General features: G+C 46.9%; 1 protein-coding gene across 1 annotated transcript; it reads left to right on the plus strand.

The window, feature by feature from the left end:
- Positions 1-246: 246 nt before the first annotated feature.
- WNT9B (Wnt family member 9B) lies at positions 247-12318 on the plus strand. The gene is made up of 4 exons (XM_073325505.1): positions 247-320; positions 703-959; positions 10503-10768; positions 11842-12318. The coding sequence occupies exons 1-4, from the start codon at positions 247-249 to the stop codon at positions 12316-12318; spliced, it is 1074 nt and encodes a 357-aa protein (XP_073181606.1).
- Positions 12319-19903: the final 7585 nt, after the last annotated feature.

Raw genomic sequence — 19903 nt, forward strand, 5'->3', positions numbered from 1 at the left:
TTCTGGGGCAGGTTCTCTGTCTCTCCTGCTGAAGCTGTATAAAACACTTGACTGGTCATTGGGCCAGAGAGAGCGGAGCTGACTCTTCAGTCAGGGCACGCTCGTGGGGGTGGGGAGACCCATTTTCATATGCCTGCTCCAGTGACCCTTGCATTATTTATCTGCAGTGGAACTGCTTCAACAGGAGAGTGAGAGGCACACACCAGTGTACCTCTTAGCCCAGTAGATAGGCCACTTCCGTGCAACATGCGAGGCCTAAGTCCAAATTCCTTCTCCACATCAGACATGGGGGAATTGAACCGGGATCTTCCATGGTCCAGGTGAGTGCTTGAACCATTGGGCTAAAGATTATAAGGTGGTTGGTGATGTCACTTCCTCTTCTGGCTGTTTTGTGACTCTAGCCCTTTGCTTTTATGGGAATAAGTGCCCAAAAATCAAACGAATCTGTTAATTTCTGGTTGAACAAAATGGTTGACATTTGTCAACCATTCTGATTCGCCAGTGTCGCATTTGGTTCCACCCAAACCAATTATTTTTAATTATTATTTTTAGTTTTTAGATCAGTTCTTCACCAGCTCTACTGGCCAGTTCTCTGAGCTGGTAACTGAGCCACGTTCTCACTGACAGCTTTCGGAAGCTCCCTCCAGTCAGTCCGTTGGCCACGGTCCATGGGCTCACCTCTCTCCCTTTCTCCCCTCTCAGCCTGACCGGGAAGGAAGGTCTGACCCATCTTCCCTCACTGGGCCCCTCCACGAACCCTGCCCAGGGGAAGGCACACCTGAAGCAGTGTGACTTGCTCAAGCTGTCCCGTAAGCAGAAAAGGCTCTGCCAGCGGGAGCCAGGGCTGGCGGAGACCCTGCGGGATGCCATCCGGCTCAGCGTCATGGAGTGCCAATACCAGTTCCTCAGTGAGCGCTGGAACTGCAGCCTGGACGGACGGACCAGCCTCTTGAAGCGAGGTACGCAGCAGCTGCTGGCCTCTGGTACAGAATCCCATTTAGGGCAGTAGCTGGGCCTCAGCAGGGCAGGGAACCAGGCTTTAGCTTAGAGAGCGTGAGTCTTTCCTGGGACTGTCGAGCTGGCGAGAGGGCAGGGATGATGCTCTTTCCCACAGAACAGACAGTGACCAGGCCACTGAGTTTCAGCCCACTCTCTAGGTCCATTCCACCCTTGGCCCCTCTGCTGAGGACAGCTATTGTAATGTGGATTTCTGACCACTGGGAGCAGGACTGAGACTAGAGTCCTTTCATGCAGGCTACTGAACAGACCACCTGAGAGGAGCCGTCAAGAGCAGCTGCTAACCGGGCTGGCTTTGAACCAGTCACTGCGGGGTGAAAGGTCCCTTAAACTCTGAGATCAGACCCTGAATCTTTACCTTAAGAGTGTGTGTGTGTGAGTGTGCGTGTGCTCATTGCCTACCCAAATGGTGACTTGATCACACACCACAGGTACTGAGACGAGAAGATTCCTGACAGCCAAGGACTCTTTAAACGAGCAGAAAAGGGCAGAACAAAATCCAATGTCTGAAAGCTAAAGCTGGAAAATTCAGACTAGCCCTAAGGTGCCAGTTGTTCCGGGGGAGGAATTAACCACTGGATTTGCGTACCTGGAGATGTGGTGGATTCTGTCACTTGGAGTCTTTAAATCAAGAGTGGAGGCCTCTTTCAGAAAGATCTGCTCCAGCTCAACCAGAAGCTGAGCGGGATGCAGGAATTAGTGGGGCAGGTCTCCGGCCTGTGGTCTGCAGAACGTCAGACTAGGTGATCATAATGGCCCCTGCTGACCTTAGAATTGAAGAGGGATTCTCCTTCCTGCTCTGGCAATATAATGGATTTCTGCCTTCCCACCCCCAGAATGCAAGAACTGAGTAACACCGGTGCATGCTGTCATGAGGCCCTCTTTGAAAGGGGCGTGTGCATGTCTGGGACAGGGGCGGGGCCTTAGCAGATGCCTTGGCAGTAATTCTGTATAGTGCTGCTGCCCGCAGGTAGCTAGGCTTGGGTTGCCTAGGTTCCCCAGGGATCACATCAGCCTAGAATTAGACAACCGCAAAGGTGGCTTAAAATCGCATTGCCTCCCTCTGTCCCTGGGCTCTGAGGGCTGAGCCGCTGCTCTAAGAACCAGAACGTCAGCCTGCCCTATGAACATACAGGACCAAACCTGGCCTTGGCATAAGTGGGTGCAAGCCGTGACATTTTGGCTGCTCACTCTAGCATAGAGCTTGCTGCATGGTTTGTAAATGTGCATAATGTGGCAAATAGGATGCTTAATCACTCCAAGCTGGGTAGTGATCAATGGCTCCATGTCTAGTTGGCAGCCGGTGTCAAGTGGAGTGCCCCAGGGGTCGGTCCTGGGGCCGGTTTTGTTCAATATCTTCATAAATGATCTGGAGGATGGTGTGGATTGCTCTCTCAGCAAATTTGCGGATGATACTAAACTAGGAGGAGTGGTAGATACGCTGGAGGGCAGGGATAGGATGCAGAGGGACCTAGACAAATTGGAGGATTGGGCCAAAAGAAATCTGATGAGGTTCAATAAGGATAAGTGCAGGGTCCTGCACTTAGGACGGAAGAACCCAATGCATAGCTACAGACTAGGGCCCGAATGGCTAGGCAGCAGTTCTGCGGAAAAGGACCTAGGGGTGACAGTGGACGAGAAGCTGGATATGAGTCAGCAGTGTGCCCTTGTTGCCAAGAAGGCCAGTGGCATTTTGGGATGTATAAGTAGGGGCATAGCGAGCAGATTGAGGGACGTGATCGTCCCCCTCTATTCGACATTGGTGAGGCCTCATCTGGAGTACTGTGTCCAGTTTTGGGCCCCACACTACGAGAAGGATGTGGATAAATTGGAGAGAGTCCAGTGAAGGGCAACAAAAATGATTAGGGGTCTGGAACACATGACTTATGAGGAGAGGCTGAGGGAACTGGGATTGTTTAGTCTGCAGAAGAGAAGAATGAGGGGGGATTTGATAGCTGCTTTCAACTACCTGAGAAGTGGTTCCAGAGAGGATGGTTCTAGACTATTCTCAGTGGTGAAAGAGGACAGGACAAGGAGTAATGGTCTCAAGTTGCAGTGGGGGAGGTTTAGGTTGGATATTAGGAAAAACTTTCACTAGGAGGGTGCTGAAACACTGGAATGCGTTACCTAGGGAGGTGGTGGAATCTCCTTCCTTAGAAGTTTTTAAGGTCAGGCTTGACAAAGCCCTGGCTGGGATGATTTAATTGGGGATAGGTCCTGCTTTGAGCAGGGGGTTGGACTAGATGACCTCCTGAGGTCCCTTCCAACCCTGATATTCTATGATCACTGGGCAGACAGATATCCTTGATTATAGATGATTTTATTCCTTGAAAAAGTTTTTATCTCAAAAGCATTCTACAAACACACATCAGCTTGACTATAGCTGAAATGCAACCACCTCTGGGGCAAAGCCTGGCAGAAATGGAACAGCTGCACAGTCATGCTATGGAATAATTTTGGACCGGAAGTGTGGAAGAATCCTATCTCCAAGTGAAACGACCAGAGGCCTTTAGGAGGCAGTATAATTAAGGAAAATGGGAATTGGGCACCAAGGTTAACACTCAGACTCACTGCAGGTGCCATGGAAGCTTTAGTGATCCCAAACAGTCAGGACTGCAGGTAAATTTAATCTACAAGGTAGCACTTCTGGCAACACCATCCCCTTTAGCACCCTCTGAGGTAGATTCATAGATTCTTAAGGCCAGAAGGAAGCACTGTGACCATCTAGTCTGACCTCCCACACAGCAAAAGGCCATAACACTTAACCCAGGGATTCCTGCCTCAAACCCATCACTTCTGGTCAAGCTAAAGCATCCTTTAGAAAGACATGCAGTCTTGATGTAAGACCCCAAGCAAAAGGAAATCCACCACATCCCAAGGCAAGTTGCTACAATAATTAATTAGCATACTTTACAAATAATATGAGCCTTATTTATAGTTAGAACTGGTCTGGTTTCAGCTTCCAGCCATTGGATCTTGTTCTGCCTTTGTCTGCTAGGAGGGTTGCCAACTTTCCAATGATACAAAACCGAACACGCTTGCCCTGCCCCTTCTCCAAGGCCCCACCCTGCTCGCTCCATCCCCTCTCCCTCTGTTGCTTGCTCTCCCCCACCCTCACTTTCACTGGGCTGGGGCAGTGGGTTGGCATGTGGGAGGGGTTGAGGGCTCTGGCTGGGGGTGCGGACTGGGGGGGCAGCTCTGGGCTAGGGCAGGGGGTTGGGGTGCAGGGAAGGTATGGGCTTCAGGGTGTAGGAAAGAGCTCAGAGCTGGAGCAGGGGGTTGGAGTGGGGGTGGTGGCTAGGGGTGAAGGCTCTGGGGTGGGCCCGGGGATGAGGGGTTTGGGGTCCAAGAGGCAACTCTGGGCTGGGGCAGGTGGTTGGGGTATGGGGTCCCAGCGGTGCTTCCTATGGCTCCCAGGAATTGGCCATGTGCACGGGCCACATGCTGCCCCCATGCCCACAGGTGCCGCCTCCGCAGCTCCTATTGGTCATGGTTCCTGGCTAATGGGAACTGCAGAGCGGCACTAGGGGCGGGGGCAGCGTGTGGAGCCTCTGTGGCTGCCCATTGGCCTAGGGGCCACTAGGACCTGGTGGCTGCTTTTGGGAGCCACGTGGAACTAGGGCAGGCAGGGAGCCTGCCTTAGCCATGGGCCCCCGCTGCTCCACCAACTGGACTTTTAACAGCCCGGTTGATGGTGCTGACCGGAGCCAGCAGGATCCCTTTTTGACTGGGTGTTCCGGTCGAAAATTAGAAAACTATCTGCTAGATTAAAGAGCCTTCTGCTATCAGAAATCTTTCCCCAGGTAGGTACATGACTGCAATCAAGTTACTACTTTACCTTCTCTTGGCTATACTGAATACACCAAGCTGTTTTAGTCTCACTATAAGGCAGGTTTTCCAGACCTTAAATCATTCTTGTAGCTATTTTCTCATCCTATTCCAGTTTAACATTGTTTTTGCCCCATGGACACCAGAACTGGACAGACCAGTGATGGTCTCACTAATGCTATATGCCATGGTGCTAACCCCTTCATCTTATTCGATATTCCCATGCCTATGTTAAACATCCAAAGTTTGCATTCTCCCTAAGCCACAGCTCATATTCGGTTGGCTATCCACAATGACCCCTCATCCTCTTCCGAGTCACCTCTTTCCAGGATCTCATAAGGGTGACCTACATTCTTGGGTCCAAGATGTCTCACCTTGCATTTTCGCTGTATTAAAACACATTGTTCACGTAAGCCCGGCTCACCAAATGATATAGATTGCTCTGTAGAATGACCTATCCTCACCATTATTCATCATTCCACCAGTTTGAGTTGTCTGCATAGTTTACCAGCCATGATATTTGACTGTCTTCCAGATCACGAAGAAAATCTTGACTAGTAGTTGCTCAAGAACAGGTCGCTGTTGGATCTTACTAGAAACACCCATTTAGTTAGCCAGTTTTTAATCAATTTAATATATGCTGCATTGATATTCTTTTTTCTTTCAGAATGCAATGCAGGACTAAGTCCAATGTCTGCTTTTGTCAATTGAATTTGTAACTGCCTTAGAACTGTATCAAGTTTAATTAACAGGACCTATTTTCTATAAAAACATGCAGGTTATTAATTACGATGCCATTATTTATCCTTTACTAGTGCTGTGGGAGTCAGAGAGGTCTTATTTTGGTTCAATGGCAATTCTGAAAAATTGAAGAAAATTGTTTCAGGATGACTCGAAACTGTAATTTTTCAAAATGTTTGGCAAATTGAAAAGTTGAGAACTTTGTTTTGGGTCGAACAAGTATTGTTTCGATTTTGAGCATTTTTTACATTTAATTTTTAGAATAAAGGAAATTTCAGAACAGACCATTTTTATTGCAAATGAAATATTTTTTTGATTGGCAAAACAAAACACTTTGATTTTTTTTCCTGAAATTTACTGAGATTTTTTTTTCTTCAACCAAATCTGTTCAGTGAAATTGACACAGATTTGCAAAATGTTTCAGTGACCCTGAATCTGAATTTTTTTTTTCCGCTGAAAAGTTTTGGTCAAAAAATGTCATTCAACATTGTTCTTAAATTGTTCCTTCCAGCTGATTTGGCTCATAATTGTTTTCACTTTTGTGAAATTGGCCCTATTAAAGCACCAAGTATCTATATCCTGTTGTCTGGAATTTATTCTGCTTGCACATTATAAATGTGATCAAGCCATGATCATTTGTACCCCAGCTACCATTTAATTTTTAGTTCTGTGATCAGTTCCCCTTTATCTGTTAGGACAGTGGTGCTCAGCCTTATTACACAGTAGGGCCACATAAATCTAAGTACAACCTTGTGTGAGTCAAACAGATTCTACATATTTAAAGTCACCTGTATTGATTTATATTTTAAGTTCTGCTTGTTTCATATGTATTTAGAATCATAGAATCATAGAATATCAGGGTTGGAAGGGACCTCAGTAGGTCATCTAGTCCAACCCCCTGCTCAAAGCAGGACCGATCTCCAATTAAATCATCCCAGCCAGGGCTTTGTCAAGTCTGACCTTAAAAACATCTAAGGAAGGAGATTCCACCACCACCTCCCTAGGTAACGCATTCCAGTGTTTCAGCACCCTCCTAGTGAAAAAGTTTTTCCTAATATCCAATCTAAACCTCCCCCACTACAACTTGAGACCATTACTCCTTGTTCTGTCATGTGCTACCACAGAGAACAGTCTAGAGCCATCCTCTTTGGAACCCCCTTTCAGGTAGTTGAAAGCAGCTATTAAATATTTAGATAGGTTGTTTCTATGTACAGTATTTTCTACTTAAAAACCAAAGAAATTGGTGCATAAAATGTGTGCCAGAATGATAGAAAATAGTGGCGGGGGTGGGGAAGAACATATAACCATCTCCCTAATCACAAAGAGTGCACTTTCTGAGTTAGTGACTCTATTGTGGCTTTGTTTTCTGTCTTACTATCTATCCCTTTGCTAGTGGTTCCTAACATTCTATTAGCTTTTTTGACCACTGCTTCAAATGGAGTAGATGGTTTTTAGGGAATTATCTATGATGACCCCAAGGCCATTCCTGAGTGGTAACAGCTAATTTAGACCTTATCATTTTGTACGTATAACTTGGATTGTTTTCCAATGTGCATTACTTTGCACTTATCAACATTGAACTTCATCTGCCATTTTGTTGCCCAGTCACCCAGTTTTGAGAGTTTCCTTTGTAACATTTTGCAGGTTGCTTTAATTTTATCTTGAGTAATTTTATATTGTCTGCAGGCTTTGCCACCTCACTGGTCACCCTGTTTTCCAGATCATTTATGAATATGTTGAAAAGCACAGGTCCCAGTACAGATCCTTGGGGGACCCTGCTATTTATGAAAATATGAAAACTGTGAAACTTTTCATAGTTTCTCCACTATGAAAACTGACCATTTATTCCTACCCTTTGTTTCCTTTCTTTTAACCAGCTACTGATCCATGATCAGACCTTTCCTTTTACACCATGACAGCTTACCTTGCTCAAGAACCTTTGGTGTATGATCTTGTCAAAGGTTTTCTGAAAATCCAAAGGCACTTATCAGTAGAATCACTACTGTCCACATGCTTGTTGACCCACTGCCATAATTCTAATAGATTGCTGAGGCATGATTTTTCTTTACAAAAGCCAAGCTGACCCTTTCCCAATATATCGTGTTCATCTGTGTGTCTGATAATTCTGTCCTTTACAGTAGTTTCAACCAGTTTGCGTGGTACTCAAGTTAAGCTTTTTTTTCCTGATTTGTTTGTTTTTTGTGTATTTTACTATTGGCTTTTCAAATTCTGTTTTAGTCTGCCAAATTAAACTTGGCTAGCCAAAGTTTATGGTCCTGTCTATTTTTCTCACTAGGATTTGGCTCCTAATTTTTAAAGGATTTCTTTTTACCTCTAACTGCCTTGTTTACTCTGTTTAGCCAGGTAGCATTTTATTTTGGGGTGGGGGGGGGTTCTGTTTCTTTGGGTTTTTTTTTTACACTTGGGATATACATTTAGTATATTAATAGTAAGGTATAGTAATATATTAGCTTCTATTATGGAGGGTTTTTAAAGTTTCCATGCAGCTTGCAGGCATTTCACTCTTGTGACTGTTTCTTGTAATTTCTGTTCAACAAATCTCATTTTTGTGGAGTTCCATTTTTGAAGTTCAGTGCTATTGTGGTGGATTTCTTTGGTATTTTACCCCCTACAAGGTTATTAAATTTAATTGCATTAAGGTCAGTATTACTGAGCAGTTCAGCTATATTCACCTCTTGGACCAGATCCTGTGTGCTGCTTAGAACTAAATCAAGAATTGCCTCTCCCCTTGTGGGCTCTAGGACTAGCCGCTCCAAGAAGCGGTCATTAATGGTATCCAGAAATTTTATCTCTGCATCCCATCCGGAGGTGACACATACCCAGTCAGCATTGGGATAGCTGAGATCCATCATTATTATTTGGTTTTTGCTTTTGTAATCTCCCTCAACACTTCTGAATCACCTAGTCAGGTGGTCGGTAGCATATTTCTATTGCTGTACTCTTCTTATTCAAGCATGGAATTTCTGGCCTTAGAGATTCTATGGTACAGTTTGATTAATTTAAGATTTATACTGTATTTCACTCTGTGCGTTCTTTCACACACAGTGCCACACCCCCACCAGCACAACCTACTAAATCATTCCTATATATTTTGCATCCTGGTATTACTGTGTCCCACTCATCATCATTCCACCATGTTTCTGTGAGGCCTATTACATCAATATCCTTATTTAATACCAGGCACTCCAGTTCACCCATCTGAGTATTTAGACATCTAGCATAGGTATAGAAGCACTTAGAAAATTTGTCAGTATTTAGTTGTCCGCCTTCATGTGGTGTAATTGAATTTGACTCTTTTTTGTTTGAATGGTTTCAGAGTAACAGCCGTGTTAGTCTGTATTCGCAAAAAGAAAAGGAGGACTTGTGGCACCTTAGAGACTAACCAATTTATTTGAGCATGAGCTTTCGTGAGCTACAGCTCACTTCATCGGATGCATACTGTGGAAAGTGTAGAAGATCTTTTTATACACATAAAGCATGAAAAAATACCTCCTCCCACCCCACTCTCCAGGAGGGGTGGGAGGAGGTATTTTTTCATGCTTTATGTGTATAAAAAGATCTTCTACACTTTCCATAGTATGCATCCGATGAAGTGAGCTGTAGCTCACGAAAGCTTATGCTCAGATAAATTGGTTAGTCTCTAAGGTGCCACAAGTACTCTTTTTCTTTTTGTTTGAATGTTTCTTTTCAGTTCCTACCTGTACTTTATCAACTTCTATGCTATCCTCTTACTTGAATATAGAGCATCCCCTTTAATAAATCCTCCACTAATGGGTATGTCTGTCTGAACTGTGTGTTCTTGAGCACTTGCTGGCTTTCTCCAAACCCTTTAGTATAAAAACTCCTCTGACCTTTTTAATTTTACATACCAGCAATCTGGCTCTGTACTGGTTGAGGAAACGGGAATCTTGAGTAGGGAGTAGATGTTATTTCTGTATCTTGCTCTAATGTGACTGTAGCCAGTATATGTGTGCAGTTCTGGTGTCCACAATTAAAGAAGGAATTTGATACATTGGAGAGGGTTCAGAGAAGAGCCACAAGAACGATTAAAGGATTAGAAAACCTGCCTTCTAGTGATAAGCTCAATAGATTGAGCTCTGAGTCTAACAAAGAAACTTAAAGGGTGACTAAATTACAATCAGTGCCTACATAGGGAACAGTTATTTAATAATGGGCTGTTCAGTCTGGCAGAGAAAGCTCTAACCTGATCCAAGAGCTGGAAGTTGAAGCAAGCCAAATTCAGATGGGAAATAGAGTACATTTTTAATAGAATAATTTACCAAGGGTCATAGTGGATTTTCCATTGCTGACCATTTTAAAATCAAGATTGCATGATTTTCCTAAATATCTGCTCTGGGGAGTCTTCTGGGGAACTTCTCCAGCCTAGGTCATACAGGGGGTCAGACTAGATGATCAGTGGTCCTTTCTGGCCTTGGATTCTATGCATCTTCTAACCCAGCGTGTCCAGTGACTAACATTTTGCTCAGTTTCAGGAATATCAGTGATGTCTAACTTCTTTTTATAAATGGATGTCTGTGATTTCTCTTATCCCCCAGGCTTCTAGAATCCATGTACAGGCACCTGAGGAACCTCTTTCCTTTCTGTCTCTTGACACCTGGGTTCTTTACATTCATGATACCCAGTGTCAGAGTTATGATTGTGTGTTTACCCCATTAGCACCCTCCCTTCCTGTTGCTCGTTGCGCTAAGCTAGTCTGGAGCATGATAGTCTGTCACCCAGAAGATTGAGATGTAGGCCATCCAAACTGTACCATCCCTTCTCCCCATAGAATAGGGCCCAGTATTTCTTTGTGTGGATACAGCAGAGAGCCCAGTGATGTGTGTGAATGCCTGTTCCTCATTCCCAGCCCCTCTCAACCTTTCTATCTTGTGCAGGTTTGAAGGAAACTGCCTTCCTGTATGCAGTGTCCTCTGCAGCTCTTACCCACTCCCTGGCCAGGGCGTGCAGCGCTGGACGAATGGAGCGCTGCACCTGCGATGACTCTCCAGATCTGGAGAATCGTAAGGCCTGGCAATGGGGAGTGTGTGGCGACAACCTCAAATACAGCACCAAGTTCCTTAAAAAATTCCTGGGCCAGAAGAAAATTGGCAAAGACCTGCGGGCGAAGGTGGATATCCACAACACCAACGTGGGCATCAAGGTGAGGGGGCAGGGCACCTGGCCCAGAAAGGGTTCAGGGATCAGATGCAAACATCTTGACTTATCCTGTGCCATCATGTTTTCTACAGGGGAACTGGTGCAGTGAGGGAGAGAGGCCACTGCCCCTCTGACTAGTCAGAACTGCTTACCTGTGGCATAGGCCCTGTGCTACTGAGAGTTAACCAAAAATTCTCCTTTTTGCTCAGGTGGCAGGGGCCTGTGCTTATAGAGAGAAGTGATTTCTGTATGCCCACTGCTGTGAAACTGAGTGCCCCCTGTCAGCAGCATAGTGACAGCTGTGAAGTCTGCGTATGACTCTGCACTTGGTAAATCCGTCAGTGTTCATGTGGCCATTCAGGTTTTGAGTATGGCTAGAGATGCAGGGCTGGCAAGTGGTTAGAGAAAGGGGCTGGGAGTCAGGACTCCTGGCTTCAACCGCAGCTCAGCTGCTGCCTTGCTGTGACCTTGGGCCAGGCTTGTCATAGATTCATAGTTTAAGGCCAGATGGGACCATTAGATCATCCAGCCATCGCAGGCCATTAAACGTCACCCCTGTGCCAAGCCTAGTAACTTGCTTGACTAAAGCATCTTCTAGAAAGACCTCCAGGCTTGGTCTGGAGACGTTGAGATGAAGAATCCACCACTCCCCTTGGTAGCTCATTCCAGTTTTAATCACCCTCCCTGTTCAGTTTGGGCCTAACTTCTCATTCGGATTTGTCTGGCTTCGGCTTCCAGCCACTGGTTCTTGTTCTGCTTCTCTCCGCTAGATTCAAGTGTCCTTTAATACCTGTGCTTTCTCTCTGTGAAGATCCCTAGCTGCTGAATCAAGTCACCTCTCCCTTTCTTTTTGATTGAGCTCTGTCAGTTTCTCACTCTAATGCATTTTCCACCCTTTGAAACATTTGTATGATGTCCCCTCTTGGTGCGCCTTAGTTTCCCTATCTGTAACACAGGACTGGCATCCCGCATGGAAGTGCTTTGAGATCCTCTGGAGGGGCAGCGTACAGTGTTATCTATACCGAGAGCTAGGCCCATGGTCCTGGCAAATACTAACTGGAGTTTCTTCCTCCTCAGGCCGTGAAGAATGGTCTCAAAACCACGTGCAAATGCCATGGTGTCTCAGGCTCTTGTGCCGTGAGGACCTGCTGGAAGCAGCTCTCCCCTTTCCACGAGACTGGCAGGATCCTCAAGCTGCGCTATGATGATGCTGTCAAGATCTTCAGTGCCACGAATGATGCTGTGGGGCACTCTGAGCTCGTGGGCACGCAGAGGCACAGCCACTCCCACAGCAGCCCAGCTACTCCACGCCCCACAGATCTGGTGTACGTGGAGGACTCTCCCAGCTTTTGCCGGCCCAGCAAATACTCGCTAGGCACTGCCGGAAGGACGTGCTCCCGGGAGGCCAGCTGTGACGGCCTGTGCTGCGGGCGAGGCTACAATACCCAGAGCCGGATGGTCACCTTCTCTTGCCACTGCCAAGTGCGGTGGTGCTGCTATGTGGAGTGCCAGCAGTGCATGCAGGAGGAGGTGATCTACAGCTGCAAGCAGTAGGGCCGGTGCAAGGAAAGCAATCCAAGCAAAGGGCACGAGTGAGCCAGGGCCCCTTTCTGAGGCAAGGCAGAGGCAGGCACTGCTGGCTGCAGGGCGCTCAGCAGGCTTCGCTCCTTCTCCCTCTGCACGCAGAGGGGCCATGGCGCAGGATATGCTGGATAGTCCCGTAAACCAGGGGTGTGAACAGTGTGCATTTTAATGTGGCTAAATGTCTACCGCTAGGAACAAAGAATATAGGCCATAAATACAGCCTGGGGGACTGTGTCCTGTGACTCTTTTTCAGAGTCAGGAGTCATGGTGGATAATCCGCTGAACAGAAGCTCCCAGAGTGATTCTGTGGCCAAAAGAGCTAATGCGATTCTGGGATAAATGGGGGAATCTTGAGTAGGAATAGAGTTTATTTTTTCCTCATATTTGGCACTTGTGTGCCCACTGCTGTAATAATGTGTCCACTTCTGGGATCAACAGTTCAAGAAAGGTGTTGATAAATTGGAGCGGGTTCAGTGAAGAGCTACAAAAATTATTCGAGGATTAGAAAACATGATAAACAGATTAAGTCAGGCTCAAGGAGCTCAGAGAAAGTTCAGGGGGGACTTGATCAGTCTGTCAGTACCTACATGGGGAATAAATATTTAATAATGGGCTTTTCAATCCAGCAGATAAAGATGCAACACGACCCAATGGCTGGAAGTTGAAACTAGCCAAATTCATACTGGAAATAAAGCACGCATTTTTAAGGGTGAGAGTAATTAACTAGTGGAACAGTTTACCAAAGGTTCTGGCATGGTGGATTCTCTATACCTGACTATTTTTAAATCCAAGCTAGATGTTTCTCTGATATCTGCTCTAGGAATTATTTTGGGGCAGGTCTCTGGCCTGTGTTTCTCGCCCGGCAGAGCTGAGAATAGAACCCAGTCTCTTCACTCCTAGCCCACTGCCCTACCCTGCAGTTCTGCTTGGTGATTTTTAGATGTTAGCAAGATGCTGCTGTGGGGGGTTCCCCAGGCTGCAAGTGTTTAAATCTTCCACTTGAGAGGAGTCAAAACTGCAGCCTCAAATCCAAATCCCTGAGAAATTGGAGGGTCGGGGGAGAAAGAAAGTGGGTTTGAATTCTCCAATCTGAACTGGCCCCTGTGCAAGGGGGCTGCAGATGAGCTGAACTGGACAGAGTTTGGGTGCAGCTGAATTCTCCCAAGAGGCTGGCACCATCCTGGTGCTGTTAAATAGACCTGCTAGCCAGGGCTAGACCTCGAGCCCAATCGTCTAGTGTCTAACCTTGGTGTGCGTCCAAGTTGTAACATTCGTGCTGTGACATGTGAGGACACTCAAAGAGCTTGGCTTGTTTAGCCTAACCAACAGGAGGCTGAGGGGAGATCTGATCGCTCTCTATAAACACATTAGAGGGACAAATGCCAGGCAGGAGAGGAGTTATTTAAGTTAAGGGCCATTGTTCGCACAAGAACAAATGGCTGTAAACTGGCCATCAGGAAGTTGAGGCTTGAAACTAGGCAAAGGTTTCTACCAATCAGAGGGGTGAAGTTCTGGAGCAGCCTCCCCGGGGGGACAGTGGGGCTCCCTTCTGGCATTAGTTTGTGTCTCAGACAGGTTCATGAGCTCACTTCCATGCAGTATTAAATGGTTTTGGAGCTGTAAATTAATGCCCGTGTGTCTATTCATATTAGATCTTGTGACCATTTAGTGTAGACAAAACAGATGTGTTCTGTTTTTTTAAAGGAGCTGACATTGACTGGCTCAGAGCAAATCTAGCTATTTCTTAATTGATAGTTGGAGGCCACTAAAATGTTTCTTTGGCTAGCAGTGGGTTTGTTCCTTACACTAAGTCAGCATTAGCCAGAATAGGGAAAGTCCTCCCAAAGTGCTTATGACCTGCACATTACTGCCAATGAGGATAATCTGCCTTAATTTTTTACCACCCTAAATATCTTAGGAATTAATAATGAACAGATCATTATTTACGTGTTACTGCTAATCCTCCAGGAGCGTGAGCTTTCCAGGTTCCTCGGACGGGAGGTAAAAGTGGGGAAGCAACAGTAGGAGTTTTCCATGAAGGGCTAAAACCACCAGGGATGGGTGTGGGGCCTGGCAGAGAGGGGGGTTGTGAACTGCCCTCCGTACTATGATCCACCACCAGAGCCTGGCCCTGGTCTAGGCACTTAATGCAGAGGTTCAGTGTTCTAGGGGGGAACAGGCCACTGCCGTTTTGCCAGCTCTCCTGCATTGATCATGAGCCCTGTGATTCCTCACCTCAGCAGGCAGTTTTGGGATAGTGACAAGCTGCAACTTTTGGGAAGTAAAACCAGAAGGGGAGTCCCCCAAGTAGGACATGCAGTAAACTGAGTGACCATGAGTTCTAGTCCCAGGTCTTCCACAGACTGCTGTCTAATATTTCTGTGCCCTCCGTGACCCTTAGGTACCCCCAAGGTAGGAGACCTTGGCTTGTAATAGCATTCACCCATTTCACAGATCAACATCACTGCGGGCACAGACCCCAGTTTCTAACTGAAATAAAGCCTAGCATCTTCCACTTTGCCACAAAGCCTTCCAGAAGGAAAACTTGCTTCTGTAACCCACAGCAACGTATTGTGGCTCTGGTGCCCTCCAGCTAGACCACAGAGAGTGTGACAACTCTCCTACTATTGCCACGCCAAAATCTGGCTCTTGCTCTTGCATCTAGAGGGCCGCCCAGATGACCCAAACAGGACCAGTGTGCTATTTGGCTGTGCTGTCTATAACCACTAGACCACAGTCTGCTCCCAAATGTGGGACTAGAAATCAAGAATCCTGAGGCTTAGCACCTGACAGATACTGAGGTAACCCACTGGCCAAGTATATGTTGTCTCTCTGCATAGGATGGTCCACAGATAGCAGGTGTCCCAGTTACTCCTCTTGCAGAAATGGAAGTGGTCTGTGCTGTGGTGCTGCAGGATGTGGGTTCAAACCCTAATCCAGGGATAGACAGAATGCTTCTATGTATAAGTTATTGTAAGGGTCTGGATTTACTTTATATTGCAAGCCAGTGCTTAGAAGTGAACTCGGCGGTGATGTTAGTGGCTGTATCTGATTAATGGGAGCCTGGGATACCAGGGTGTCTGAGTGGGAGCGCAGTGTCTGGGAGAACTTGTGGGGAGTGGAGGGGAGACCTAAATGTGGTGTGGAAGCTCTGTCAGGAGATAGGCATTGATTATGTTTGAAGTTTGTTCTTGCCACGTAGTATGCCACCTGGCATATTGAGGTTCCTTTGCGGAATTGTCCAAGAAGGTTGCCTTGAACTGAAATGGTGGGTTGGTAGATTAAACCAATCTTTAAATGGGGTACTTATGGCATGTCTTGCACCTTAAGGAGCAGATTCATCAGGGTGACTGGTTGCCTGATGTCTGGAGGGCAATGCTGGACAGGACCAATGGCCAGGCCAGGTTGGTCAGTCTTGATACCTATTATTACACCCCTGCTTTCATTTCAGCTGAGTGTCCGCTAGTCCTGTGTGAAAGGAACGGAGTAATACTCCATGGAGTAATACATTGCTATGGAATAGCATGAGGCAGAGTCTGCATTGGCTTCCCAGGTAGAATCACCTAATTTGCTGATCGGGTTGTTTCTAGTCTTTATTTTCAGTTAGGCCTTGGTGAGATGCTCCTTGAAAGTAAAGGTAGGGTCTAGTGAAACACCGAGATACACAGGCTTCAGGTCGTGGTCCAGAAGTGTCCATTCAGGAAGGTGTTGAGCTGTTTGTTGGCCTCGATGTGGCATCAATGGAAGCAGCTGGAAACTGTCTTTTTGGTGCAAGGTTTAAGTCTCCATCTTCGGCAGTAGTGGGCCATCTCTCATGTCAGCATTCAGAATGTCTTGGTGACTGCAGTGCTGGTCCTGTACTGCTTGACAGAGGTCACCTGCTGAGTAGATCAAATCCTTGGCAATGATGTTGGGAAGAACACTGTGAAGAGGTTGAAAAGTGTTGGTGGTAGAACTGAGCCCTGAGGTAGACCATTCCTCTGGGACCCCCAGGAGCAGTTTTACTTGGCCAGACAACCAAACAAATAAAACTACTATTTGAAACCAGCAGCCTCTCAACAGCATTTCCACAGCCATGACAACCCTCTTTGGTAGGACCAGTGACGGTTGGTGCCGTTTGTTTTACTTGGAGGAAACACAAGGAACTTCGGGAACAATGAAAGAGCAATGCTCTCTTGCAAGGAGGTGAGCGTGGAACAGCATCTACTCTGGAAAGGTTTAACAGGAAGCAAACGTCCAGGCTGGGAGCATAGCTCCCGCCAGGTGAGCCCTGGGACACGGCTATGACTGAACAGACACACTATGGGAAAGGCAGTGACTCAGGTCCAGGTGGCCTGGCCAGTGCTGGTCCTTTTGGCCATGATTCTCAGAAATGATTAGCAGTTGTGGAGCCTCACTATTTTGGGGTCCAATTTGATATACTTTGGGGAAGTGCTGAGCACCTGGCCTCTGAACATCAGGTGCCTTTGAGTGTGGCCCCCAACATCCCTAGTCACTCTTGAAAATCTTGGCCTCTCCACAGTGTGCAGGGGTTTCATAGCTGCTCCCACCACTGAGGTTTTTAGCTCATAACTGAGGCTACGTTTTAGTTATGGGTATTTTTAGTAAAAGTCATGTACAGGTCAGGGGCAGTAAAGAAAAATTCACTGCCCGTGACCTGTCCATGATTTGTACTATATACCCCTGACTAAAACCGGGGCCAGGGGTGGTCTGGAGGCACTACAAGTGCTGGGGGTGGTCTGGGACCCCACTGGTGCTGGGGGGGAGGTGGGTGGCAGCCTGTGGCCCTGGACGCCTGCTGGTGCTCGGAAAGGGAGGGTTGGTGGGGCTGGCAGGCTCCCGACCCAGCTCCGCATGTCCCTGCAGCTCCTAGAGGGAGGGAAGGACAGGGGACCTCCCTGTTGAAATTTTCCATGAGATTCCAATGAGCTGTCAACAGGGTCCCTGGTTCCCTGCCAGGAGGTCAACCAGAACGAGGCCTAGTCTGGTTATCAGCTCAACGCTGCGTGGAAGCAAGGACTGAAGGCAGATGCACCATTGGCTGTTTCCTTAGCATCTGCAGAAGCACCTGCCCGTAGCAGACGTTCAAATTGCTCAGAAAGAGATTGCATAATTGGCCAACCCAAGAACCTACTGTTGAAAGACTGTTCTGTTTGTACTGCAGTAGCTCCTAGATGCTCCAATGCGGAGTTCATGTCCCATTGCACTAGGCATTGTGTGCACACAATGAAAAGATGGCCCCTGCCCTAGTGGCCCCTTACGTTCCATTAGACAAGTGACAAGGCCAGCACAGGGTGAGGGGGAGACTGTTATGAGAAGGGTAATAAGTGGCAACCACATTCTGACTAATCACCTGAGCTCTAGTTCATGTTACAAGTAGAGGGGATGAGTTTGGAACTATTGGGGTAATGAATTAATGGTGCAAAACCAAATATTGCTTTGCTACAATAGCTTAGTGCTCTAAGGGAAATAAAGTAGTTCTCTACCTCAAAATGTACGGCATTTAGGGCAAGGAAAGAGAGCTTTCTTATTTATATTTGTTGATCTCCCTGCAAGAAATAAGCTTGTGTGTGTTTTTTTTAAATTGCATTCCGCTCCTTGTACATTTTCCTAAATTGTACATAAGTCTCTCTCATAACATTTAATTTATATATTTTGTATGGCTGTTGGTTTCTGAGAAGTGATTGCACTAAAGTCCAATCTGCTTTGGTGGTGCATAAATACCAATTCTTTCTAAAGACACACATCTTTATGCTTTTTATTGGGAATGTCATTTTCAAAATTTCAATTTTTTCTCCAACTCTATGGTAGAAACTTCACCAATATCACATCCAACTATTTAGCCTCCCCCGCCCCTCCCCCCAAGACAAAGGGAAGTGACAGCTATTTTGACATTCAGAAGCTGATGAGCAGTGTACAGCTGGCCCTGTACAGAGGCTCTGAGGACAATGGGCCACAAATCAGCCCTGAATATTGTGGATAGGGGGCACTGGGTTCTTCCTATTTCCTCTAACCAATCCATAATGTTCTCCTAGGCAAACAGCTGGCCTGGTTTCAGAGTAGCAGCCATGTTAGTGTGTATTCGCAAAAAGAAAAGGAGTACTTGTGGCACCTTAGAGATTAACCAATTTATTGGCCTGGGTGTCCCTAGATAGCACAGACCCCATCCCTCCTCTGGGGGTGGGTCTCCGTATTGTTATCACCATGTTCTCACAGCCTGCACTCGCGTGCCCATTCTGGCACCGCTTCCTGTATCCAGACCTCAGACAATGGACCCTCCCAGAACAGCCCAAAGCATCCCCTTCGCCTTGGCGGCAGTGAGTTCTCCCCACCACTCCCTCCCCAGCATGTTCGGTCGGCCAGGGATAGGGAGGGAGGCATTTGCCCAGGCCCAGGTCAATACATCCCACTCTGATTTGTGTTTCCATAGCACCAGGAACTGCAGCAGGAACCACGGCTCTCTTGTGCTGGGTGCCGCACATGTCCGCAGAGAGCGAGCCAGGCCCTGCTCCAGTGGGCTACAGTCTAAATAAACAAGGCAGATGGGTGATTATTAGCCTTGTTTCACAGGTGGGGAACTGAGAGATTGAGTGAGTGTCCCAGGGTTACACAGGGAATCCGTTGCAGACCCAGACATTGAACTGGGATTATCAGACTCCCGCTCTAATACCCAATCCACAAGGCAAGTCTTTCTCGGAGCCTGGAGCCCTGCTCAAAATTCCAGGCAAAAGGTTTCAGCTGCCTCCTGCTGGAGTTTAGAGCACTGTGATGAGTGAGGGGCCTCAGCACCCACAAGAGCTCAGTGCCCCAGCTGGCCTGCCCATTTCTTTAGATGCCAAAATGGGAGCTGAGCTCTCTCAAAAATTCTGGCCTTGTTGCTGCTCTATGGAGTCTTGAGCCTCCAGTAAACCCAGCACTGGGGGAGCCCAGGGTAGGTCCCTGGGGAAGATTTATGCTCCATCCCAATAGCATTGAACTGCTGAGGCAGCTTTAGGGAGCCTCTTTTCAGTACTTCTGAAAGTGAGGGAAGGGACTGATTAGCCCCAGATACTGATGTGGGCAAACAGCTCTTGTGGGCTCAGTTAGGACCGCCAGCCTCCATTCGCTCTGGGTCATTTGAAGCTAGGTTTGGAGAGGTGCGAGGCGAGAGGGTGTCACCTCTCTGCTAGCATGAACTGCTCAAGGCATGGCAGTAGTGTGACATGGCATGTGCAGCCACTTCTTGAGTTCAGACACATGCCATCCTGCATGGAGACTGCTAGAGTCCTATTCACTGTGTACACCTCCTTTTTCTAGTCTCAGACAAAACCGATGTTAAAATAGAGCTAAAGTACAGTTAAGCAACAGGCAGTACAGTTCTTTGCAGAGAAGTTGTAATTATCCCCAACCAAGCATTACAAACCCAGGAAATCCAGCATGAAGGTTAAACTTAAAAAGAAATTCAGGCATGGTATGGTGTGCAAATGAACAGCTAAGGCTCCCTTACAACCATTAACTCTGCCCTGTAGTGACACCAAGCAATAAAGCAGGGTAAGGACCAGGTTAAGCAGACACC

This window comes from Lepidochelys kempii, chromosome 27 (genome assembly GCF_965140265.1).
Source record: "Lepidochelys kempii isolate rLepKem1 chromosome 27, rLepKem1.hap2, whole genome shotgun sequence".
NCBI lineage: Eukaryota > Metazoa > Chordata > Testudines > Cheloniidae > Lepidochelys > Lepidochelys kempii.

Excerpts from the sequence above, each read along its gene's own strand:
- WNT9B (XM_073325505.1), top strand. The coding sequence starts at position 247 with ATGCGAGGCCTAAGTCCAAATTCCTTCTCCACATCAGACATGGGGGAA. Across the intron at positions 321-702 it reads CGGGATCTTCCATGGTCCAG|CCTGACCGGGAAGGAAGGTC; the intron begins GTGAGTGCTTGA and ends CTCCCCTCTCAG. Across the intron at positions 10,769-11,841 it reads ACACCAACGTGGGCATCAAG|GCCGTGAAGAATGGTCTCAA; the intron begins GTGAGGGGGCAG and ends CTTCCTCCTCAG.